This window comes from Callospermophilus lateralis, chromosome 4, assembly GCF_048772815.1.
Source record: "Callospermophilus lateralis isolate mCalLat2 chromosome 4, mCalLat2.hap1, whole genome shotgun sequence".
Lineage (NCBI taxonomy): Eukaryota > Metazoa > Chordata > Mammalia > Rodentia > Sciuridae > Callospermophilus > Callospermophilus lateralis.
This window is the reverse complement of record NC_135308.1, coordinates 115,888,100-115,915,720: the sequence shown is the minus strand read 5'-3', so window position 1 is coordinate 115,915,720 and position 27,621 is coordinate 115,888,100. Positions and strand designations below refer to the sequence as shown.

At 38.9% G+C, this 27,621-nt stretch overlaps 1 protein-coding gene across 3 annotated transcripts in view; it reads right to left on the bottom strand.

Annotated features, from left to right (window-relative positions):
- The window catches only part of Srgap1 (SLIT-ROBO Rho GTPase activating protein 1), a 279,038-nt gene extending 255,861 nt beyond the window's left edge, over positions 1-23,177 (bottom strand). For all 3 annotated transcript variants that reach the window (XM_076854812.1, XM_076854814.1, XM_077109321.1), the window contains exon 1: positions 23,078-23,177. In XM_076854812.1, the coding sequence (XP_076710927.1) occupies positions 23,078-23,144 (67 nt within the window). In that variant the 5' untranslated portion in view covers positions 23,145-23,177. The remainder of the gene's footprint in view (positions 1-23,077) is intronic.
- Between the last annotated feature and the right edge of the window lie 4,444 nt (positions 23,178-27,621).

Sequence of the window (27,621 nt, the reverse complement as noted above, 5' to 3'; positions counted from 1 at the left end):
CACTGAGCTACACAACCAGCTGTCAACTGCCTTTTCTAAAGAGGCAGCTCCATCATGAATTTCCTCATAAAATTCAGGCAACAAGATGCCATATTTTAATGTTAGTACATAACTGTTGAACAACAAAAATATAATTTATATTGATATAAACTCTGTTTATTAAGACAAAGAGGGCAATCATTCTTCCTTTTTTTTTCCTCCATCAGGTTTATAGAGAAGGAATGGCATAAAATTAAATTGTATGCACTTGGCCTTTTTTAAGGTGGTGTCCTTGGGTTTGAAACCTGGTGGCTCCACCGTTTTGTTGTTGTGGGAACTTGGGGAAACTTGCCTCAGGTTTCTATGATTGCAGTTCCATTTTTTCCAAGGGTAATGTGAAACCAAGAGGGCCTCCCTGGACAAGGACACACTGTAAAGTTTAGGGTCTGGGTACTGTAGACTGTAACCAGAATAACTCCCTGGCAATATTCATATTGTAACTACTGAATGAATGCATCAGATCACAAGTATCAATGAGTCTAGACCCAAGCTTTCTTCTGACTCATCACAGGAAGACAATCAAATTACAAAGAATTTAATGACACAACAAACACCCTCAGGTAAACTGAGCTACCTTATGGAAGATGTAGGAGAAATAGCTGCTGACCAAAGACATTCAATAACGATCTGTCCTGGGTGTTCCTTAAGAACCCTACCACACTACTCCAAGGAAGGAAAGAATCATACACATTTGTAATGCACACACAAATATGTGCCATATGCTATGGTTTGAATGTTTTTAATCCCCAATGCAGGTGTTAAGCATTGGGACCTTTACCAGGTGATGGGTCCATATTTATGAGGAATCTACTCTCATGAGTGGATTAATGCCTTCACCAGGGGGATGGGTTCATTATGGCCAGAGTGAGTTGCTTTAGAAAAGGTCAAGTTGGAGCTCCACTGGCCTCTCTGCAACATGTGCTGTCTCTCTTTTTCTGTCTCTGGTCCCTTGTAGACATCGTCTCTTAGTTCTTCTACCAAGGGATGAGGCAACAGGAAGAACCACAACAGACGTTGGGTCCCTTCATCTTGGACTACCTAGCCTCCAGAACCATGAACCAATAAATTTCTGTTTATTATAAATCACCCAGTACTCTGTTACAGCAACACAGAATGGGCTAGGGCACCGTACCCATGTCTGGAAGCAAATGAAAAGATTATGCCTTTGACCGACAGATGGAATAACTAATGGTTCTCTTCTTTTGTTTGACCAATGATTTATTTTTGGCAACTCTTAATGAGCAGGTTTTATCTATAGCTGCAATCATACACACATAGAAAATAAAATTCATTAGCCCTGGAGTCTCTCTAACAACAATGATGTAAAAGGTTGTAACAAAATATCTCTTGGTAGCTTAAAGTCATAGGAAACTTACCAACACAACTCTTTTTGGGCTCAGTGTAGCTTCTGGTGATTGGCTAAATGCCTACCATATCTTTTCTAAAGAATCATTAAAATCTATATTTTTAGTGTTTGTTTTGTAAGATTTAAGTCTGTCAAGTAATTTTAACCTCTTGGAGTTGAATGTGTCTTAAATTATTGAAGAAAAAAATTGTCAACTAATTTAGATCATAGCTTCTGATAATAATAAATAATAATAATGTTATTGTTATTGATGTTACTGAGCCCTTACTAAATGCGAAGATACTACTAGTGTCTTTGCAGGCATGATCTCATTTAATCTTCCCCCATAATCTTATGCAATAGTATTTTTCAGATTAAAAAAAAATAGGTTCCAGATCAGCCATAATTGAAATTGGGTTTGTCCAATATCTCAACCTCTACACCATGTTTCCTCTCTAGAGGAATCCTGGTCCTGGAAACTGATGCAGATTAAAGGACAAAGTGACCACTAGTGAATGCTACCACCACTCCCTTTGAAAGACAATCTTGATAGTCAATCCACAAGGCACAACAGGTAAAATAACAGCTAACAAGGGATAAGCCAGCCCTTAGCATATTTCTATGGAATGTTGAAGACCAATACCACTCTAATGAAGGTCAGTGAACTGTTTTTACCAATCCACAGTAAGATGAGGAGCTTGGGTCAGAATCTGAAGGGTCATACCACTAAGCACCACTGTTTGGTTTAGGTGACATTCATTTGTAGCAGGGCTTTCTTGATAAAAGAAGGATTATCACAATTTACCTTACCTTATGTCCTGGTAAAAAATAGCTTGTTAACCAGCATGGATCATATACCACATCTGAGGAGCACTGGTATAGATGATATATTGTTGAGCAAAAAAAAAAAAAAGTCTACATTAACTAATCTGCAAATGATCCTATCCTCTGTCAAATAAATAGATTATAAACATAAACAAATATAATAAACATAAATACAAGTGGTATGATTAAAATGATGTACTATAAACCATTTAGAATGATTATCATTGGAAAGAGGGCAATTTCAATTGTCTGCTTTACCAATTCAGTATTTTAGTCAATAAGGGTCCCTAAAATATGACACCCTAAAATACATCTGTTTGGTGATTTAGAGAAACTGTAGACCTCTTCAGACATTAAATCTGAAAGGCTGTGTGCCCTTTCATGTTTAAAAAAAAAAAATTACATGTAGGAATGAAATCTACCTTACTGAAGTAAATATCCAGGAGATATAAAGGAACTATTCTATCTGATATTCCCTTTTCTGCCCAGGAAAGATCTTTTCACAGGAAGAAGAGATTGGAAATCTGACACCAGCCCAGAGAGAAATTGCCACAGGAGGCTGTTATTACACAGAAGCCTTCATCTTCTTAACAAGACAATCTTTACTTGCTGGGTAACTTCTTCCCCAATTTTCCATAGGCTGCCACCACCTCCCTTCCCCAGTAAGCCCATGTCCCTTCCCCTCTGTTGAGTTCTATCTGAGGTTAAGCCATCTCACCCCTTCTTGGGTCTCATACTGAATGTGTATGGCTTCCGTGTTTGTGCGAATCATGTATATTACTGTTGTTTTCCTGTTAATCCATCATTTCACATTGTGTAAACTTATCAAACCTTCAGAGGGAAAAGGAAAACTTTTTAAATGACCCCATGCTACTGAAAACTCAGTCCTTATCTAACCCAATGCCAATCCAACAACTAGGACACCCTTTTGAGAAAAAGGAAAAAGAAGTTTCATTGCTTTGCTAGCAAAAGAGAAGCACAGGGGACTGCTGTCTCAGAGGCTGGGATTCTGCCCATCAGGGGGAACAGTGGGTTTTTAAAGAGGTGATTCAAAGGCTACACTGCCTGTATTCTCTGTTGGGAGTTGTAATTCACTTGTTCCTTTGGGAAATAATCATTTTCGAGATATTCTGTACCATACCCAAGTCTGAATTCCTTCCTTCCTGTGCCTAGGATGGGGAAGAAAGGGTAATCCTGTTTCCTCTGAGATTAGGGAGGGGGTGCGATTAGGGAGGAGGAGGGAGTCAGGAAGAAAAAGAATCCTGTTCTTTTAAAATTAAGCCACAGTGGCAGAGCAGCGAGGGCTACATTGGAAGCATAAAGTAGACCACTGGTACACCCACACAGTTTTTTTTTTTATAATCATAAAAGTTATGAGTGGAATATTTTAAAAAATTATTTTCTCAATCTTACTAAGTATTTTCTAACATTAATAAAAGTCTACACTTCATTCAAGGTCCCTTAGTTTTTTATCTAATGTCCCTTTCCTGTGGCCGGATATCATCTTGCATTTAGTTATCATGTCCTCCCTGAGCTCCTTTTGATTAAGTCTTTCGTAACCTAAACTGCATTAGAGCCTAAATTCATGGAAGTGGTAATGCATTCACATATTTTGTATACCTACTGTGTGAGTTTGTCTCCTTAACAAGGCTCAAAGTAGGTACTCTTATTATCATCAGTATTTTAATAGCAAAAAAAGTAAGGAAGAGGAGATGAAGTAATTTTTCCCAGTTGAACTGCTAGAAAGGGGCTGAGCCAGGATTCAGACCCAGCAGTCTGATTCCTGAGGCCATGCTATAAACTACCAAGTTACTTGAAAAACACATAAATCTACAGAAGTGTGCTTGTTTCAGAGTGTTATATGGTATTTGAAAAGGGAACCCACCATTATGAGAATGTCAGAATATCCAAAAGATAAATGATCACAAAGGCAACAAAAGAAATTTTTATTGAGTTTCACGGTACATGCTTTCTGTATGTTATTTCACAGTTTAATTCCAAGATGGTCGAGGAAACAAGATGCCTGACAGAAAAGAGAGTAATTTCTAGACTAAGTGTAAGGAAAGCAGACTTCCCAGTTTCAAAGAAGACATTTATTTTTTATTAAGTTTTTCGAAAATACATATAGATGTATATAATTAAGCTCTAAACTCCACAAAAATGCAGTTTGGAAATCTTTCATAAACACTATCAATACAATGGCAAAAGAAGTTCAATTAACAATGGAGAGACAATTCGACTTTCATTCATTAACTTTCCCTTTATGTAAGGCTGTACTGAGAAAACTCTCTTTTCTAAGAGGCACAAAAACTTATAAATGTTCTTCTCCAAATTCTCAAAACCTTTTGTATGATACTATTAGCAAAGAATGCACCCAATGCCTGTAATGTTGGTCAAAGAAATGAGAGCTAATTAATCAAGCCCTGGAGCCAATCAATGAAAAACCAGTTCTTACCTTTTCTAGTGTTGCTCAATCTGTGCCTTCTGAAAAGATACTTTTTAGCTATTTGTTTTTATCTACCTCTTCAATAAAGACAGGGGATGGGCAGAACTCAGTCCTATAGCACAGATCAAAGCTATGGTTTACTAATATATGGATTCAACTTGACATCTCTGAACCATCTTGAATGGTACCATGCTACCCCAAAATGACCTTCGCTGGGTTTTTCCACATAATTTCCTACCAAACTATCAAGAGGCAAAATCATTAGAGTGGAATGTAAAACTTCACAACTGGATTCTAGCTCCAGGGATGGGCCTTTTTGATATTATCTTAAGATAAACCAGTCAGGATGAAAAAACTCTCAAACACACCCCTCTCCCTGATCCAAACTGTAGGGATCCCTGTTGTCTTGCTGCTACCCGGGACCACTAAGTCCCTCAATAAATTGTCACTTTAGATTTGTCTGCCTCTTTGGTCTCACAGCACACTGAGGTTAGATCTCATACACTATGGCAGAGTTATCCTGAAACAACAAAATTCTGGATTTTCTCTCCTGGTGCCTGGGAATTATTATTTGACTGAACTGTGGGTAATCAATATGAGTGAAATGGTAGAGCCATAACTGATCTTTCCAAGAGAACTTTTGTGAACTGCATTGATAAGACATCCAAAGACAAGGCAGGCAGTCCCATTACATATGTAACATCAGATGAGTAGCCAGACTTCCTCCCACTCCTCTCCTTGGTAAATACTGTTTAAAGGCTTAATTCCATTGTTGAAACATACTCATTTCACAGCCAGACATCTAAAGTGAAAATGGTCTGACTTATGATAAGCAGATACATATTGTTCCATCTTAACTGCTGGAGGACTGTGGGAGGAAGCTGTTTTTGTAAACTGCACCTCGGAATTATAAAAGCAAAGAATGAAAGTCCGGAAGTCTTCTACAGACCAATTGAGAAGGGAATGATGGCTCAAGAACCAAGACATGAAGTATTTTGAAAATGCTCTTAAGCCAGATTGGCCATTCTGCCTGAGACCCGGGAGCCTGGAGGACACCACCACCCCAGGGGCCCTGTTGTTACAAGAGCCCTACAGCCAGTTTTGAAAGGGAAGGAATCAGCTCCTCAAGGGAAGAAAGCTGTCTCAGCCTTCTGCTATAAGGCCATGCTCTGGATGATTGCAAGAGCAAGTCCCCAGAGATTTCCCAACAGTATCTAAAATGGTTCAGATGTTTGCATTTCGTTTCTAAAATCCTTATGTTCTGAATTTTTCCATATGTACAAATCAATAAATGAAGTACTTGAAAAAGGGTTGCTACAACTAGTTTGCTCCTTTGTGAATGTATCATCCTTATTGTTTCACTCTTGCTTTAAACATTGTTCTAGATGGAAAAAGGCCAAAGCAATATAGTTCTTTTTAGGAAAAAAAAAAAAAAAAACAGACTTCCTCTCCCCAAAGTAACTTGGACTATGGACAATATAAACTGTGAGTTCTCTTGTTAAAATAAAACTAGATAAGTTTGAAATGATTACAATGAATTGATAGGTTCAACAACTGAGAGAAAGGGGTGGGGAGAAGGAGGGGTAGGGTTTAACTCATTGGCTTATTGCTGGCCACAGCATCAGAAAGAAAAGACAAGGGAAGAGGAAAGGAGACAGAGGAGAGGAAGAAAGAACAAACAAGAGAGCCTTTTTATGACTTTCCTTGTTTAAACTAACATAATGAAAGATAAAATTTTTATTTATTTATTGGTATGTGGTGCTGAGGATTGAACCCAGTGCCTCACACATGCCAGGCAAGCGCTTTGCCACTGAGCACCATGACCCCAGCCTGATAAAATTTTATTTCTTATTTATTTATTTATTTATTTATTTATTCATTCATTCATTCATTCATTCATTTCAGAACTGGGGATTAAACCTAGGGGCACTATACCACTGAGCTACATTCCCAGCCCTTTTTATTTTTGAGCCAAGGTCTTGCTAAGTTACCTAGGCTGGCCTCAAACTTGCCATCCTCTTACCTCAGCCTCCCAAGTAGCTGGGGTTACAGGAGTGCACCACCACAAAAGGCTACATAAAATATTTTTAAAATATGATTTTAGGGCTGAAGTTGTGGCTCAATGGTAGAGCACTTGCTTGGCATGCGTGAGGCTTTGGGTTTGATCCTCATCGCCTCATATAAATAAGTAAAATAAAAGATCCATTGACAAAAAATATTTTTTAAAAAAACATGATTTTAATCACACCAATGAATTTTCACATAAATAAGGAATTTTAAAGCTCCCAAACAAAATGAAATAAGAATAAAACGGAACAAATGATGTTAAATGCTGTGGAAGGAAATAAAGCAGAAGGGAAATAAGAAGAGCCACAGAAGTTAAGAACAAATATCTTTGTTAGATATAATGCTTACATTGGAATCAATGCTTATATTAGAAATATATATTATGTTTAAAAAAGGAATTTTATTTTCATTAAAGCTGATGTTAAAATGAGAAAAGTGCTCATGTTAGAAATGTTATATAAGCATCTTAAAATATACTTATATTCCAAGGTTCATATTAGAATTTGTACTATATTAGAAAATACATTTATTGCCTTGAACTATTCTATTACAGTAGAAAAGATGGATAAAAATGACTGAGGTATATACCTAATTTAAGAAAACGAATAAAAAACCAAATTCATAGAAAATTAGGAAGATACTAGTAAAGAGAACAGCAGAAATCAACAAAATAGAGATGGAAAATTAACAAAAATAGATAAACCCCTTTTAAGATTTAGCAAGAAAAGGAAATAAGGCAAAATATTTAAATATTTTAAGCTCAATACAGATCAGCCCACATTTTAAAAATAAGATAAACTCATATAAAATGGACAAATTTCTAAAAAGTATATTAATTTTTATCAAAATTGACTCTAGAAGAAATAGAAAATGAAAATAATCCTAGAACTAATTGTATTAGTTAGTTTTTCATTTCTATAATGGAATACCTGAGACTCAGTATTTTTATAAAGAAAAGAGACATATTAAGAACACAATTCTGGGGGGGGAGTTGTGGCTCAGCAGTAGAGTGCTCGAGTCGCACGTGGCGAGGCCCTGGGTTTGATCCTCAGCACCACATAAAAAATAAATAAATAAAATAAAGATATTGTGTTCAACTACAACTAAAAAATAAATATAAAAACACACACACAATTCTCGAGGTTAAGAGCATGACATCACTATCAGTTCAGCTCTAGTTAAACTACCTCATGATGGATGGCGTCATAATGGTAGGAACATTATATAATAGCCTATATTGCCAGATAGGAAAGCAGAAGGAGGTTTGTTTTCTCTTTTTATAATAATCCTCTGGAGAACTAACTCTGGGTCCCCTGAAAACTACCTTAATCCCTTCCTGGGCAGGTCCCCCAGTGACCTCCCACTAGTCTCCACTTATTAAAGGTTCTACCACTTCAACACCACAACACAGAGGACTAAGCTTCCAACATATGAATCTTTGGGGTACATAGCACTAACAATTTAAAAAATCATTCACACAAAGAAAATGATTAGACCCAGTTCAATAGCTCCATCAAATTTTCTAGTGAGGAAATATTCCAAAGTTTCAACTAAAAAATAGAAAAGGGGCTGAGGTTGTAGCTCAGTGGCAGAGCGCTTGCCCAGCATATGTGAGGCACTGAGTTCAATCCTCAGCACCATGTGAAAACAGATAAGTCAAATAAAGGTTAAATTCTTAAAAAAAGAGAGAGAGAAGCAATATTCTCCAATCCATTTGATAAGGCTGGTACAACTTAGATAAGAATCCAAAGACATTATCAGAAAGGAAAACCAGAGGCTTATTTCCTTAAAGAATTTAGAAACTGAGAAACTAAAAATTGGTGAACTGCATCAACACACACCTGCAATGATGAAGACAGGTTTATTGCATAAATTATTTAATATTAGGTCATCTATAATATTTTTTCTTCTTTAATCATTTGCAGATTAAAGAGGAAAAAATGTATCAATAGATTAAAAAAAAAAAAGCAAGAAGGTGTAATTCCAGCTACCGGGAGGCTAAGTCAGGAGGATCATAAATTTTAGGCCAGCCCAGGCAATTTAGTGAAATCCTGTCTCAAAATAATAAAAAAGGGCTTGGAATGCGGCTCAATGGTAGAGCATTTGCCTAGCATGCCTGAGGCCCTGGGTTCCATTCCTAGCACCAAAAAAAAAAAAAAAAAAAAAAAAAAACACAATATTCAACCACCTATCAATGATTTAAACTTGCAGTAAAGGAGAAATACAAAAAATTTTGTCACCCCACCCAGGTCTAGTAGTCTGGGTGGCCTCCCAGAATTCTGCCCCACCCTAACCTTGAGGACAGGTTCCCAGGAGGCTAAGTTCCTCTCCAGGTGGGCTGGGCTAAAGTGGCTGATTAAGAGGGCTGCCAGAACCACCCAGAGAACCTGTAACTTTATTATAATGAAAGGTATTAATATTCCTCCTTTTACGAGCCTCTCCTTCCCTTCATTTCTTTTACCTAATAACTACAACCTCCTAAGCCCCTAAGGGGAGGAAGTTGATTGGTGAATTTATCTCCTACCTTGCCTATTCTTGTCCAAGAATAAAAGTCTTCTTCACAGTTCAGCCAGCGCTTGGTCTTCTTATGGACTCCAAAAACAAACTGAGAAAAGGACCCCACCTTTGGGATCAAGGCACTGGGTTCCATCTCCAGCACCACATAAAGATAAATCAAGAGAGTCACAGCCTTTGGGACAGGAGTCCCTTATGCTTCTCTTTTGCTAGCAAAGCAATAAAACTTCTTTTTCCTTTTTTTCTTAAATAAATAAATAAATAAATAAAGATATTGTGTCCATTTGCCACTAAATATATATATATAAAATAGTGAAATTTTATTTAACCTGATAAAGAATATTTATAAAAAACAGAAAATAATCATCATCCTTAAAGAGAACACACCAGCATCAGTATTATTATTAATTTACAATCAAAATTCTGCCTATAGGGGCTCGAGTTGTGGCTCAGTGGTAGAGCACTTATGGAGCATGTGTGAGTCACTGAGTTTGATTCTCAGCACTACATTAAAAAAATAAAAAATAAAAATCCATCAACAACTAAACAAAATTTTTTTCAATTCTGCCTACAACAAATATACAAGAAAAATAAATTAAATCCATAGGATTTGCAAAGGAAGAAATCAATTATTTTTCTATAAATTACAAGATTCTTTTTTGTGGTTGTTATACAAAAAATAAACAAATTATTTGAAATTGTTGGTGAAGAAAAATTTTCCCATCTTCTAAAGTTTCTCTGACATGTATAGACAATGACAAATTAATAGGAGAAAAACACATAAAAATGTATTAATGTGCATGGGGGAAATCACAGCGTGGTAGTCATACAGAGTTGAGGCTTTCATACCATCCTGAGTTACAGAAAGAAATGAAAGCTTAGAGATGTGCTTGGGTCTATACTTGGTGGCCACAAGCTACAGGAGGGATGAAGGAAGGAACTCACAGTGAATAAGGACTGTCTTAACAAGGCAGATGTAATCTCTTAGGTCCTCAGAAGAACAGAATTGCCTGGGTGAGGGTCCCTGGAAGTGAAGACTTCTCCCCCCACCCCATAGTTACTCCTGCCTGGATTATAAGAATGTTAATAATTGCAGTCCTCTCGGGGAGGAAGCTTCACTGGATAGAAAGTTCCCACCCTGCACTTGGGGAAAGAAAGAAGATTTAAACAGAGTGGTAGGGAGAGAGGGAAGGAAGGAAGTCGGCAATAACTTGAAGTTTATTTTTGGCTCATGGTTCATAGGTTTTAGTCACCATACTTTGGGGACTGGGGTACCATTTTCTAAACGCCAATAAAATAATAATAGACTAGCAATGTGCTTTGACATAAGACCAATATGCAAAAGTAAACTTCATTAATGAATAGCAAAAATAATAAGAAAACAAACTAAGAGATCTCATGAACATTAGTAACAAAAATTAGATTGGGACATAAATTTAATTAAAAAACATAAGAAATATAAAAGTTTACAGTAAGATACTTAAAACAATTAAATAATTGGTGATGTTTTCTCATTCATGGGTAGGAAGAACAGATACCATAAAGATGTCAATTCTCCCTTAGTGAATTTATAACTTCATGCCATATCAATCAAAATGCCAATGGGTTTTTATTGTATTTGGTTAAAATGAATTTGAAAGAAAATGAACCAAAAACACCAAGATACTCCTAAAAGAGAATAAAGAAGGAATATTTAGTCTACTAGATAAAAAGGCTTATTATAAAGCTATAGTAATTAAGATTGTGTGGTATTGGTGCAAGAATCAATTAACCAGTGGAACACAACAGAGTGTCCAGAAACAGGTCATGCATACTGTGAAACTACAGTCAAGATGGAAGCAGCTGGCATATCATTTTTAGCAAATGGGGAAGAAAGAAGGTCATCCATGTGGAAAAAAAATAACAAATGTATCCCTAATTCACACATTATGAAAAGTAAACTTAGCTGAATCAAAGCTTACATGTCAAAAGCAAAATTTTAAAAATTTAGAAAATGATATAGGTACAAAGTAGGAAAGGATTACTTAAACACCAAACTAAAATAAATAATTGATAGAGTTGAACAAATTAAAATGAAAACTTGTTTACCAAGATATCCTTTTATAATAATCAGCACATATTAATTATACAAAAAAATGGATTTCACTGTGGCATTTTTATAATGCATATAAAATGCTTTGATTGTATCCATCTTCCAGGTTACCCTCCCTTAACCCCCTCCTCCTCCCCTGATCCCTTATCCCCGACCCTAATAGTCTCCCTTCTACATTCATGGAATCTTTTTTCCTCCCAGATTCCACATATGAGGGAGAACATGCGAAACTCATGTGAATATGGCTTATAACATTTTACAAGATGATCTCCAGTTCCATCCATTTCTTGCACATGACACAATTCCACTCCTGATGGCTGAATAATGTCTACCATACATTCATTCATGGGCTTCTAGGCTGATTCCATAACTTGGCTATTGTGAACAGGGCCACCATGATAAACTTAAGTATTATGGTTTGGGTATGAAGCATTCCCCAAGGAAGCATGTATTGAAGACTTGGTCCCTAATGCAGCCATGTTCAGAAGTAGGGTTTTTTGGAAATGACAGAACCATCAAAATGCCATAATCTGGCCATAATCAAAATGGACTATTGGGAAGCGGTGGAAACTACACCAGGTTGAATCTAGTTGGAGAGAATGGGTGTTTGGGGACAAGCTTTTGAGGACTCTATCTTGTCCCAAGCCCTTTCCTCTCACCCCCTCTGCCTCCCAGCTGCCATGAGCTGAAAGAACAGAGCTCCCTCACTCCCTTCCCCTACGATGTTCTTGCCAGTTGACCACGGACTAAAACCTATGAACCATGAGCCAAAAATAAACTTTTACTCCTCTCAGCTGATTTTCTTGGGTATTCTTCACAGTGATGAAAAGCTGCTAGCACAATGGGTGTATAGGTATCTCCACTGTGTGCTGACTGTGATTCCTTCAGCTCTATAACCAGGAGTGCTATTGCTGGATCTATGGTAGGTAGTTCCTTTGTTTGCTTGTTTGTTGAGGAACCTCCATACTTATTTCCATAGTAGCTGTGTTTTCCCCTGCATCCTCACCAGCATTTGTGACTTTTTGTTTTCTTGATAATAGGTATTCTGACTGGGGTGAGATGGAATCTCACTGTAGCTTTTTACTTTACGTTTTCCTGAAGAGTGAAAACACAAGCTACAAACTGGGAGAAGATATTTGTAATAGATATAGTGGACAAAGAGACTAATATCAAGAGCACATTTTTAAAACCCCACAAAACTCATAAATCATTAGAAAGACAAGTTAATAAATGGACAAAGATATGAATAAGGATTTTAGTTACAAAAACAAATGGCCCATAAACATGTAAAAAGATGCTATCTCATAGCAATAAGAGACATACAAATGAAAACAAAGTACCATTTCTATCTTCATTGTAACTCCTGGTTGTCTACTTAAATCTGTTCTGTCCTGCCATGGTCACAGAGTTATAGCTAGAAACAGGGTCCACTAGAGAGACTACATTTCCCAGCCTCCCTTGCAATAAGATGGGTCCACATGTCCAGGTTCTCATCAGTTATACCAGGAGAAGTGATAAAGGCTAAGAGCCTGGGTTTTAAAACATTGGATGTGTGCTTTTTTTTTGCCACACAGACATACTTAAGACTCGGTTTCAAACAGGTAGACAAGTTCAATTTTTTCTAGGTGATGGCAAAACCTCAAATGGAAGAAACCTAAATAATTTAATGGGGCAAAGCTATCCTGGTGGCCTGGATTGCACACCTCTAGGGTGTTGAATAAGCAAGAAATAAACCCCTATGTTTTTAAGTCACTGTTTTTTTGTTTGTTTGTTTCACTATATTGTAACTGTTTTGTCTCTACCATAACTAATACATTGGTCAATCCTAAGTCTTTTTCAGAAGGGTGGACTCTCATTCCCTTCTGGTAAGAATATAAATACCAACTACTTTGAGAAAAGTAGTAGTAGTGAAATTACAGTCTACTAGTTTTACAGGTACAAACATTAATGTAGATCAATCTTTTTTGTTTGTTTTTGGTGGTAGGGATTGAACCCAAGGCCTTTCACATGCTACACATGCACTCTACCACTGAGCTACACCTCCAGATTAATCTTTTCATCATATTCTTGAATTTTAAAAAATGAAAGTTATAAGACTATGTACTAATGTTTCATCTTTTATTAGGGAAAATCTCAAAGATGCAAAAGTGGAGAGAATAGTACAAGGAAACTTAAGTATTCAACGATTCTCAATTTATGGCCAGTCTTATTTTATCTGTATCTCTACTTACTTTCTGCCACTCCAAGATTATCATAAAGAAAATCCCAAATGTCATATTTTCGCCTATAAATACATCAATATATATCTTTTAAAAGTTAAGGATGTGTTATACATGCCAAAATAGTATTCTCTTTTTTTTTTTTTTTTTTTTGATATGGGGAATTGGACCCAGGGGTGCTTTAGCACCGAGCCACACCCCCAGCTCCCCCTCTTTATTTTTTGTAGTTGTAGATGGACAGAATGCCTTTATTTTATTTGTTTATTTTTATGTGGTGCTGAGGGTCGAACCCAGTGCCTCACACATGCTAGGCAAGCACTCTGTCACTGAGCGACAGCCCCAGCCTCTCCCTTATTTTTTTTTTTTTTTACTTATTTTCTTAAATTATTATTTAATTTTATTTGGTGCTAGGAATTAAACCCAGGCCCTAACACATGCAGCCTCAGCCCCTCAAGACTTTCTTTCTTTCTTTCTTTTTTTTTTTTTTTCTTTTTTTTTTGCAGTGCTGAGGCCTTGTGCATGCTGGGCAAGCACTCTGCCACTGAACCACATTCCCAGCCCTTATTTTTTTATTTTGAAATGGGGTCTCACTAAGTTACCAAGGCTGGTTTTAAACTTTTGATCCTCCTGCCTCAGCCTCCCAAGTCGCTAGGATTACAGACATGCACCACCATGCCTGGCTATTATTCCATTTTTTAAAAATAAAATTCCTCAATATCATTGAAAATGCAGTACATAGTCAAAGACTATATTCTGGATATATGAAGGTATCATACATGAAAACTAAATATCACACAAAACTATAGTGAGGTTTTTAATACAAGTGAATGATTAATACTAAATTCAAAATTGTTGTTGGGTAGAAATTTTGTCAGAAAGGTATAAATGTGCAAGTCTATGGTATTGGTAATGTTCTATTTCTTAAACTGCGTGTCCGTGTCTGTGTCTGGCATGGTATTCTTTTTCTTTTTTAATTGCAGTAAACTTTTATTTATTTATTTATTTATTTTTAGTTATGGATAGACCTTTATTTTATTTATTTATACGTGGTGCTGAGAATCAACCCCAGTGCCTCACACATGCCAGGCAGGTGCGCTACTGTTGAGCCCCAGCCCCAGGCCCTGGTATTCTTTTAATTATAAATGATTGTCTTCTATACCCATTTGGATGGGGAGAGAGTGAAGGAGGAAGGGGCAGAAGATGGTGAGAAGAGGGAAAAAGGAAAGAAAGGAAGGGAGGGAGAAGAAAAGGAGAGAAGGCAGGCAGGCAGGCAGGTTTGCACTCTAAAGACAAATATACCCCCGCTGCTTGACCTCAAAGGAAGGAAAAATCAAAGTATATTATGAGTTGTAAGCCAGCAAGAAATGGGAGCTATCCTGTGGCCAGATCTGATTATCTGGTCATCAGAAGTTCAACCCAGAGACTGAGCTTTGCTTGGACCTACCTTGCCATCTCCCATCCTTCAGGAAGGTGAGGTTGAAAGTGAGGATTCCCTCCACTGAGACTGAAAACTTACCAGGAGCCAGATACACCATGGCCCCAAAACACAGGCATTAGGAACCACCAAGCAGGAAAAATAGATTCCTCCTGCCATGTATTACCGCTGCTTACATTCATGTAAAACTCATGGTATCCATGCCAAGAGCCACAACAGTGACTGGCATACTGTGAGTGCCCAATAATGCCAGCTAGAGTTATGACTGCCTTTAGTTCATATTACATCATCCTTTTTATAGGCTGCTTCTTTTCAATTATTATAAAATAACTCACCATGTCACGCCGTAAAATGTTCTTTAGCACCCATTGTTAGCAACTGTGCTACATTCCATGTGTACAAGGTAGTTGACTATTTTTTTTTAAATATCTTTATTTATTTATTTTTACGTGGTACTGAAGATGGAACCCAGTGCCTCATGCGCGCGAGGCAGGAGCTCTACCACTGAGCTACAGCCCCAGCCCAAGGTAGTTGACCATTGCCCAGTAAAATTTAGGTAACCGTTAGCCATCGATAGACACTAGACTATTTTCAAATTTGTATTTTTCTAAAGAAGTTACAATTTTAATTCAACTTAATGTTGTGATAGTACTTGGATATCCTAGGAAAATTTAAATGACTACCATGTTAATTTTCACTATAAAAGAATCATTATTCCAAACTCTTACTCGATTCATTCAATAAATGTTTAATGAAGCCCTATACTAGGGGGTGTGGGAGAGACATAGAAAATGGTTTCTAAGGTCAAATTGCTTTCTAGTGAAGCAGGAGTAAATTATCAATGATAAGAGAATTTTTCATTTCCACATTAGTGTATATTAATTATATAGTATAATGAGTTTTATTGTGGCATATTCATACATGTACATAGCATACTTTGATTATATCCACCCTCTCCTAATCCTCTTCCTCTTCTGTAATGGTCTCCTTTCTACTTTCATATTGTCCACACACATGGACTCCAGATTCCACCTAGGAGAGAAGTCACGTGATATTTGTCTTTCTATGTCTGGCTTATTTCATTTGACATGATGGCTCTCCAATCCATCCACTTTCCTGCAAATGGCATGATTTTGTTCTCCTTTATGGCTGAATAATACTCCACTATATCTATGTGTGTATGTATTTATATATGTTTGTGTGTGTGTGTGTGTGTGTGTGTGTATATATATATATATACATTTTATATGTTTGTATGTATATAGATATCACATTTGCTCTATCCATTCATTTGTTGACCAACACCTGGGCTGATAGTTATTCCATAATTTGGCTAGTGTGAATTATATTATAATAAACAAGGTGTACATGTATCTCTGATGTCAATTCCTTTAAGTATTGTATTCCTACAGTGGAGTGATATGGCTGGATCATATAGCAGATCTATCTTTAGTTTAGTTTTGTTTTTTTAGGAAATTCCATGCTGATTTCCACGGTGGTGTACTAATATAGGAATGTACATTGTGTAAAAGTTCCTTTTGCCCACATCCTCACCAGCATTTATTGTTATTTGTATTCTTGATGATGGTCATTCTGACAGAGGTGAAACGAAATCTCAATATCATGTTGATCTGCCTTTCTACATTTATTTTAAAACAAAATATTTTTCTAAAGACTGTGAAAATAAATCAATGACTTTATTGATGTCATAAGAATCCTTTCATCCACAGGTAAATAGCATGGGCTGTTTGGTCCATTGTTTTTGTTTTCCATATAGAATCACCAGACAGAGGTGGAGAAAAGTTAAAACAGAGATTGTAAGCACATACATGGCAGCCAAGGTCCAGGGAATGTACTTTCACGGTTAGTTACTTGCACCTGGATAAAAAAATAACACCACCATATAAAACCTACATCATGAGGATCTGGGAATCTGTCTTGCTTGCCTATTATATTTTCCTTCTTAATTCCACCATGAAACTCATTCCATTCTAAAAGTACATGGCATTTTCTGAAGATAACTCGAGATCCCCCAGCTTTGGAATCCATTTGGGTATCAAGATTGCCAAGATTTGGATTTCAAAAAACAAAAAAACAAAAAAACTATCTAAATCAGAATGTAACAAGCAGCAACTGAAATACAAAAAAAAAAAAAAAAAAAAAAAATTAACCAGATAAGAATAACTAGCATGTATTGAGTATTTATTATGTGCCAAGATTGTGATAAACGCTTTCCCCAAATCATTTCATGACAGCCTTACAAAGAGAGCAAGGTAAACACTATTATTACTCCTGTTTTATTACCCCTATTTTACAGATGAAGAAATTGAGTCTTGGAAGGAAGTCACACATCTAATTAGTGGCAAGGCTAAATAGCTAAGACCAAAGTTCAAGTTCCTGCTCTTTTCTTTCTCTCTCTCTCTCTCTCTCTCTTTCCTTCCATCCATCCCTTCCTTCCTTCCTTCCTTCCTTCCTTCCTTCCTTCCTTCCTTCTTTTTTCAGTACTGGGGCTCAAACCTAGGGCCTCTCACACCCTTGCAAGTGCTCTATACCACTGAGCTACATCCCCAGCTCTAAGTTCCTGTTCTTGAAAACTATGTTCTATTTCTTCCCATTCTGAGAGGTCAACAGGGGAACATTTATGTGCTGTTGATAAGATGGGAAATAATCCTGGACCCCGAAATAAAAGTACCCTCACCTAAGTGTCTCTAATCCCAACCTCTATCTTCAAACTACTAAAACAAAAATAAACTGATGAGACATATTTCATTTCTTATTTATCTCAATTTTTAGTTTCTGAATTGAAGTGAAATTAGATAGCATGAATGAAATAAGAAAAGGGCCTGGCAAAGCCAGAAAATAGACTTTAAAACCTGAAACAGAGCTAAAGATGTCTGACTCCTAAACTGGTCAACGCAGACACAGCATAGGAACAAACACACCGATTTAGATTGTTAGAGCTGAGATTTACCATCCTGTGTTATACTCCAACCTTCACTGTATTTCAATAGGACACACATTGCCTAAACACTTCTCCAAAACATTCCTTCACAGTTACAGTTTATGAAAACTAATTAGGTAAAGGGGCTTTGCTGCAGTAACTGCAATTAGTTTCACCAAAATATCGAGCAAATTACATTTGTGTACATTCAGGTGTCATTTTCTTTACCTTAAAAGCCACCATATGAAGCTGTTATCTAAGAACAATGGTCAGTCCCTTGAAATTATCTTAGTGAATGCCCCTCCCCACCATAAAATATAACTTAATTATAACTAACTCCTGTTCACAGACTCCAGTTTTTATTCTTTCTTAGGTCCATATAAGATTCCTTCAAAGTCTAAATAGATAAGTATCCTATCTTCTATTTAGATATCTGCTTTTTAAGAAATTTGAAAGCAAATAACCACTATCAAAAAGCAAATGACCTAGGTTATCCTCTCAAGGATGTTATAGTTAATTGTGCAATTATGCATCTGTCATTAAGACTCCCTGCATCATATAATAAATGGGTTGGACAAGAAATGTTTGAGTCCCTCCCAGCTATAAAGTTTTTGTTCATAAGTTAAATTGTTGCTATTTTCCAATCTAGGTTATATCAAAGTAATAAAACAGAATTTCCACATTAGTAGCAGTAGTATTTTTAATTTCCACATTAAAAACCTATGGCATGGGGCTGGAGTTTACCTAGCATGCGCAAAGCTCAGGATTTGATCCTCAGCACCACAACAAAATAAATAAATAAAACAAAGGTATTGTGTCCAACTACCACTAAAAAATAAATATTAAAAAAAAAACTATGGTATGATAGGCAGCCATCAGATTAAATTTGCATTTCCTTAGGTTCCATCTGCAGAGCAAAATGTACTATTTGTATTTCAGGCAGCAGAGTGATCAAGAGCAACAGGTTTTCTTGGCACTTCCTGTACATATCCCATGTCAAGGAGTATGAGGCTATCCTCAGTAAAATGCTACGAATGAGAGCTGTCAATCCTTAGCAACTAAAAGTATGTATCATTAAAACAAACACAATCTCTCATCCAAGAGTTACAGTTCATAAAGTATGCCTTTTGATTCTTTTGGTTCCATATGTATACTTCCACAATATTTTTCCTGCAGATTACAGAAATTGCACAGATCACTAAAAGCCTCAGATAATCCCCAAACCTTCTGTTAGCCAATTATTCAATCTCTTCCACTGCTCAGCTTTTGCCAGAGATGCTAACAAGCAGCACAGTCAACTGGTTTGAGCTTCATACACTTTTCCAGACACACTTGCCTTTTTTTTTTTTTTAAAGAGAGAGAGAGAGAGAATTTTTTATTATTTATTTTTTAGTTTTCGGGAGACACAACATCTTTTATTTGTATGTGGTGCTGGGGATCGAACCTAGGCCGAACGCATGCCAGATGAGCACGCTACTGCTTGAGCCACATCCCCAGCCCAACACACTTGCTTTTTAACAGCTCACATGAGAGATTTATTTCTCTTGATTCTAAGTCTTTCAAAGGAAACTGACCAACATTTATGAAATGGCCAATCTCTCTACTCAAAGTTAGCACATTCCTTTAAATTTCTTTTTTTTTTAAGAGAGAGAGAGAGAGAGAGAGAGAGAGAGAGAGAGAATTTCAATATTTATTTTTCAGTTTTTTGGCGGACACAACATCTTTGTTTGTATGTGGTGCTAGGGATCCTTTAGCCAAATCCCCAGCTCCTACATTCCTTTAAATTGTAGCCTTTGTCCCTAATGCAAATTTATCTTAACAGTTTGTATTGTTTTGTTTTAGATTTTTGAGATAGGGTCTTGGTAAGTTGTTCAGACTGGCCTGGAATGCCATCCTCCTTCCTCAGCCTCAGGAGGTGCAGGGATTACAAGAGAGTACCACCACACCTGATTAATGATTTGTATAAATTCTGATTTTCCCTGTCTTACAACTCTATGCTATATTTAACTGAACATGGTTTTGATTATTATTTTCCTGTGTTCTTTATTTCATTACATTTTAATTCTCCAAGAACTCAATTGATTAATCAGGAGAATGAATGAAAGCAAAAATTATTCCCCCCAAACAGGGAAGCCAAGAGAAACTGAAAAGCCTGAACATTTTATGAAGAAATTAATATGAACTGACATGACATCTTCAATGAAATTCAGAAACCCGAAGAACTAAAAGAGTCCAAATTCCTTATCTTATAGATAAGAAAACCAAAACCCAGAAAGAAGCTAAATGACTTGCGTAGAATGATACATGTAACTAGACACAGTTACCGTCTCATACATAAAATTACACATTGTCACCAGGAATGGTTCTATTCACAGTTGAATATGGCCACATGAAGACTGTTCCCAAAACCTCAGGAGGAAGTCACAGTGGTAAAATCCCATATCTAAGATCATTCCTTTAGTTCAAGATATTTATCTCAGAAATTCTGAGAAAAAAGCAATTGTTATCAGGGACTTGGAGAGAGTAAGAAAAGCCAACATCCCACAGTATTAGATTCTAAGTTGGAAGATGAAAAAAGTTACTCACAATTAAAATGATTCTTAAAATCACCTCTACAGGGCTGGGGCTGGGGCTCAGTGGTAGAGTGCTTGCCTAGTATGTTCGAGGCCCTGGGTTCGATCCTTAGCACCACATAAAAATAAAAACAACATAAAACTATTGAAAAAAAAAATCACCTCTACATCTAAGCTACCTAGAGTCCAATATATATGGCTTTAATTCACTGGGAACACATCTGTGTCTTAATGAGTCCCACATAGCCAGGTTTTCTTTCAGCAATGGAACAGCCCAGTTTATTTTGCTTATCATTAGATAACTGTAGCTGGCTAGACTATTCCAAATCACAAATTGGTACTCTGCAAGGGTAAGATGCTCCCCCTTGAAAAGGCATTCAATAAATATAACAGGAAAACAGTCTTATCTCCCATACTATTCCCACCAAGGACCTACTCTCAATGCACAGGACAGCTGGCCTCAAGCACTATGGAACTGGTATTTCTCTCCTCTCCCATCTTGATTTTGCCTAGAAATAAGGGTCAGTTTCTGCTATTTAATATGTTTATGATCCAAATCCACTGTAATAACCTATTCCCATGTTTGCCTATATAGGCAATGATGGAGGTGAGACACCAGATGTGTAAGTACTTGAGGAGGAAAGGTAAAGTCTGGCCACAGGGCAGGACAGATACAGTGAAGAGTCCTAAAGCTGCCGAAGGAATCTTGAATGTGCATAAGGGGGAAGGTTGAAGGGAATTAGGTGGAGGTCATTTTCTGTGGGATAAAATTAGTTTCAAAAACCATTTTCACCGAATTCCTAATTTATCCTTATCTAGATTTGATGGATTATAACACATCCCATTTAACTGATTTTTAATCAATGTAAAGAGCATCCACTCTCAAGTATACAGGTAAACACATATCCTCCAAATTTCATACACTAGAAGAAACTAATCAAGAAAAAAATATATATATATATACATTTTTTTTTTTTTTTTTGCAAATAAGAACTTGATCATAGGCAAATGACCTTAGAGCAGAGATAACTAAACCAATACTAGGAAGTGCATTCTGCCAATCAGTGCTTCAAGCAGCAAGAAAACCAGATCTCCACCCCTCAAAGACCTGCCACAAAGAGCCATGTGGAAAAACTGCCCAGGGAAATGGTGACTGAACAAGAGTACTACCTTAGAATGAATGGTTTTAGACAGTGTGGGACTCATTAAGAAAAGAATGGTTACCCTCATTAGAAAGTTTACCCAGTTCTAAGGAAATAATTACTTCTCTGCTAATATAACTTCCAAATCAATGTAATAAGTTCTTTTAAGTATAAATTATCTTAATTCCAGACAGGAAAAAAAAATTCTGTTTCTTAAATGATGCTTAGCTTAACTCCACTAGAGGGGACACCCTAAAGGAAACCTAAGTCTGGGTGGTGGCCATGAGTTGGTCCTTATTCACACTCACCATCAATTAAACCAGGACCCCCACCCCCACCAGGTCTTCTCACAGGACTCCAGGTCTTTTCACAACTTGACCACACAAAAGAACAGTCAGGCTCCTCCTGCCTTTCCCAAGGCAAATACAGTAATGCCTGTCTCAGCAGCCCTTTCATAAGACTGTATATAGACAAACACAGGTGTCGACATAACAATCTTTTTGAACTTTGCATTGAATATGCCAAAGAACAACAGTGATCTCAAGGCTCCATCCATTGTCTCCATCAGGAAAGCTACGGAGAGACCACACAAGAGGAGGAAAAACCCAACAAACACATATATGTTTATTAAACACTTCAACAGCAAAACAAAATACTTGGAGAGAAAAATATTATTTTTTAAACCACAGGATACAGACAGTAATAAGAGGTTAACCAACCTTAATTAGGTTTTCTTCATTAGTTGACAATGTGAATGGACTGAAACTACTACTCAAATATTCAAACCTTAATTTTACATCCAAGTGGCTTCCAAATGATAAAGCGATATTCTTATGTGAGTGTGAAAGATGGCACTCAATTCCAGCCCATTATAAAGGAGGAGTCAGATCCCACTAGTCTGCTGGGTTTAACTGCCAGGCTATATTATAAAGCTATTTTATAAAAGAGGAGCTTGCCTTAATAAATTAATAGTGGAGAGTGTAAATGTCTGAAATAGCCTTCACTCTATGAAGCCCTAGACCACTTGGTGTTCAGACTCTACAAAATGACTCCATAGAAATCTTATGTTGTGACAATGATTTCATCTAAAAAGAATCATGATGATGATGTTGATGATAACTGAGCTGGAACCACCAGCGCTGCCGGCCTGCGCGTGTAAATTGCCAGCCAAAGGTGGTTAACTTCCAGCCAGTTCTCTCCCTGTTGGAGGTGCGGCTGGCAGCCCCAGGAAGCCACTCGGTATCAAGCTCCCTGTAGGTTTGACGGGACTGGGGTGGAAACTGCGACCGGCTGGTAGGAAGCCCTGGGCGTCTCAGCCAGGGCTCGAGCTGTCCCTCGCCACCTTCCTCAAACGCAGACACCAAGTTAGCAACGCAACTCCACGAGCACAATGACAAGAAGGCACACAAAAGGAGCAAGGCAGCCGCTCCCATCCTTACCTTTGACTTGACTTTCATACTCGGCTATGATCTCTTTGTCCTTTTTGAATCTGCTGGGGGTGGACATTATCCAGCTGTTCCGGGTTTGCTTTCAATGAACAAGTTCTTTTCAGTGGTCACAAGCCGGTCTCCTTGGAGAGGCAGAGTTGTACTCCCACACGCCGGGAACCCAGAGGCAGCACGGGCAGGAGGGAAAGGAGGAGGAAGAGAAAGAGGAGGAGGAGGAGGAGAAGGAGGAGGAAAAAGGAGCGAACCGAGAACTAGATTAACCCGGGCGCGGGCACCATGCTCTCGGGATTGAGCCGCCGTCGATGATCCCCAAAGGAACCCGAGGCCGTAGAGGCCAGCCGCGCAAACTCCAGCTAGCGAGTGGCGGGGGGCGTCTCCCTGCCCACCCCACCCGGAGCCCGGCCACTTCCTCTACGACCGCTGGGCGGACGCGGGGCTCGCGCCGACGCTCCGCACCATTGTTAGAAACCTGCACCCGGCGCTCGGGGGAGGGCCAGCTGTGGAAGACGGGCGCCTGGAGAATGCGCTCAGATCGGGGCCACGACCCTCCCTTCCTGCCTGCAGCCGCCGGCTCCGGGGCTCAATGGTCCCACCCGGGCTGGGGATGCTGCTGCCGCGGCTGCCGCTTCTTCGCCTGCAAATACAGTTGCTATCGCCGGGGCCGGCAAAAGGAATCGAAGTCCTAAAGCGAGTCACCGCTGCTGGACTTGGAGGGTGCCTGCTGCGACCTTCGAACGCGCTCTGGGCACAGCCCCGGCGGAGTTTAGGTCTCGTGAGCCGGCGCAGCCAGGGTCCTCTGCCTCCTTGGTCACCGGGCGCCAAGGCTACCTCTTTCTCCTGGTCCCCCTTTCCGCTGCTGCCCCCAGGAGGCCGCCGGTGACAGGCACACTCGCACACGCACCCAGGAGAGCCGCGCCCCCGGCGGCCGCAAAGTTGTCGCCGCGCGTACGGCCGGCGGCTTAGAGGCTCCTGGCGAGCCAAGTGCGGGCGGCGGCCGCCCGTGTGGCAGTTCTGGGCTCTGCGAGGCGGGGCTAGGTTCGCGGGAGGGGACAAAGCTCTAGCCGATGCCCTTCTCCGCCCTCGTCCCTGTTCCCACTAGCTGAGGAAACGCCGGGCTCGTCCCGGAAGATGGATGCCTCTTGTGGCCAACCGCAACGCAGCCCCGCGCGTCGAGCCCGGGAGCCGTGGGCGGCGCCCTCTGCGTCTGCCTCTGCTGGGGCTCCGCTCCGCTCGCTGCCGCGATCGCGGCTCCAGGAGCTGGAAAGCCCCTTCCTGACCAGGGAAGGTATCTTCGGCCGAGGGTGGGGACGTTCGTGAGGCTCTTTTCAGAGCACATTGGGGAAATGCAGAGCTGGATGTCTCTGTAACAGAAAGAGATGTGACTCCAAGATGTTGAACCCCAGTATGAAAACTGAACACTGTCTTGTGAAGGACCTCGCTGTTAAAAATCAGAGGGAGAAGCTCTTCAGTGGGGGAGGACAGAAACACCCATCTTGAACACTCTCTCTTCTGCATCCTGGAAGTAGCCGGAGATTCTAGGATGGTGGGAAAGGCATGGCATAGGAACAAGTCACTCAGAGGATGTCGTTGGCTCCCCCTCTCCACCCTTCCCAGACATGTTTACCACTTGGCATCTTTTGTGGCTCCTTTCAAATCCCTTCTCAAATACTATGGCTCTGTTTTATAAAAGTGGTGTGTCCAAAGGCGTGTCCATGACAAAATGTTTTCCCTCCGAGATATAAAGAGAGACTTTTAGACTTTGATCATTCATTCATGTATTAGGCGATAAACTTTGGTGTTCTTACAGCCGGCCGAACACTTAAGAGCTAGGGATTCAGAGATTGGGAACCTGCCCCAAACAGTCTACTCTTGATAAATAATTAAGAGTAGATATTGTATTGTAAGCAATACAATAATTCTTTCTGTAGGAGAAAAAAATACTCTCTCTTGTAAGTACAGGGGCTTGGGAGCCCTGAGGAGGGAAAAAGGGATTGCATGAGAAGGTTTGGGGAGTAGAGTTCACAGAGCCGTGGTACTTGAGCAGGGTTTAAATGGCCTTTTGTTCTTTGAGGTGTATGGTGGAAGCAAATGTATGGCCACATGCATGCTAGGCAAGCATTCTACCACTGAGTCACACTCTAAACCAAGGAATCTAAAGGACAATCAGTAAGAAGTTGGCTTTCCTAAGCGAGAGAAAGGAATGCATTTTAGGGGGAAGGAGCATTGTACTCTGGGGACCTGCAAATAGGGTTACAAGATATTTTCACCCAAATACCAGGTCAGATAGAAAGCGGAAAATAACTTAAAATTTAAAGTGTGGATACTGTTTTTAATTGCACAGTTTTTTTTTTCTTCTTTTTTTTATTTATTTCTTTTTTAAGGTTTTATTTTATTTTAATTTTTAGCTAATCTTCTAACTTTATTACAAGAGAATAGAATGTAGAGGAAAGCTCCAAACCAAAATTTTAAAGTTTTTTTTTTTTTTTTTTAATTTATCTATTGCTGCACAGGAGGTTTTATTGTGGCAATCCAGGCTGCCCTAATTGCTTGTGGAGCTGTCTTATGTAAGAGTATACAATGAAGAGCCAGGACGTCCAAAGCAGAGGTTAGAAAGGAAGGTCAGGGCCAGCTGGGGGAGTCTGAGTGTGTCATGATGAGCTCTTGGACATAGTTCTGTAGACAACAGAGAGCCTTTTAAGTAGAGAAGTGTCATGATCAGGTCCGTGTTGCATAAAGATAATTGTTGGCAGCATGGAAGGATGGGTTAGCCATGAGGAGAGACCACCAGAGGCGGGCAGCCCACTCAAGTGATCATTGTAGTCAAACTTAAATGGGGTTCATATATGATTCATGGCATTATTGGGATTTAGTTCATGTATGTATCTGGGAAATATAATGTGGAGGCAGAGATTGCAAACCCTAGAACTGAATCATTGGCTGAGTCTAGACCTGAATTAGTGTGGTCCAAAAAGGCCCAGAGACAGGGTACACAGAGGTGAAACCTACCTAGCTCCAGGGCTTCCTAAGTGGTGAAAACACTGCACCTCCCTAGGCCTCAGTTTCTTCAATGTAAAATGGTTTAGTTCCTATCACCTGGGGATGTGGTACTTACTTCCTGAGATAATCCTTTAAAAGTGCTTACAAATTGGGCATCATAGTATCATAGTTCAGGCCTGTCACCCCAACTACTTGGGAAAATTGTCTCAGCACAGGTGTTTGAGGCCAGCCTGAGCAATAAAGAGAGATGCCCATCTCAACAACAACCACAACAAACCATTGTGCTCATAAGCTGTTTCACATATTAAAATTAATTTTGGTTCTTTTAATTGCTATAATCAATCTCATTTTTAATTGTGTCTAGTAAAAAGGTATTTTAAAAATCAGAGACAATATCTTAATTATCTATGATTTCATCATCATGGCCAATAAGCAGTCAATAAAATGTGTTGAATATTAATGCCTTAATATTAATAAGCACTTTATTCTTATTGAAAATTGGCATTACCGTTTAAGGTTAGTGTTTTGTGGGCATTCTCACAAGAACCCTATAAGGTAGATAGGACTGTCCTCATTTTACAGAAGAAGGTCTGGAGGCTTAGAATGTTCAGCGAATGTCTTAAGGCCTACCAAGGCCAGAATTCCAGTGCACATCTGCCTGCATCCAAACTGGATGATCTTTCCAATTTTTCATTCTGCTTCCCACTAGACTTATGATTTTATGTGAACTTGTGAAGCAGTTTCATATATAATAAAAATAAGTGTGACAACTAATTATGGTTTTTTTTTTGTGTGTGTATATCTTTTTTTCTGATCCAGCCAGTGTAATTAACAAGTCAATTATTCTTTTCATAATTTCCTATTTTCAAGTTCTCCTTATCTTCCTCATATTTAAGATACCAACAAAGTTGCATGTGAAGAATGCCTGTGAGTTAAAATCCAGAAAACCAGGGTGACCCAAGTTCAGGAGACTGTCAACCAGGATTGTGGTTGGTTCTCACACCAGTACTCTGTGACTTTGCTCCACCTTGTGGCAGCTATTCTCTCTCTCTCTCTCTCTCTCTCTCTCTCTCTCTCTCTCTCTTCTCTCTCTCTCTCTCTCTCTCTCCTCTCTCCCTCTCTCCCTCTCTCCCTCTCCTCTCTCCCTCCCTCCCTCTCCCTCTCCCTCTCCCTCTCCCTCTCCCTCTCTCTCTCTCTCTCTCTCTCTCTCTCTCTCTCTCTCTCTCTCTCTCTCATATTTTCAGTTGTAGATGGACACAGTACCTTTACTGTACTTGTTTTTATGTGGAGCTGAGGATTGAACCCAGTGCCTCACACATGCTAGGCAAGCGCTATACTACAGAGCTACCACCGCAGCCTGTAGCAGCTATTCTCTTCACTATAAAAAGGACTGATTTTGATTTGCCCCCCATCAAGTCTACCTCTGCCACCTATACTCTCATTCTTTAGGTTCATGTGTGAAAAATGTACCAGGTTCCCTGCAGTCACAAAATAGATCATGTGCTTTACATCACCTGGGCCCAGTGGTAACTATTTAA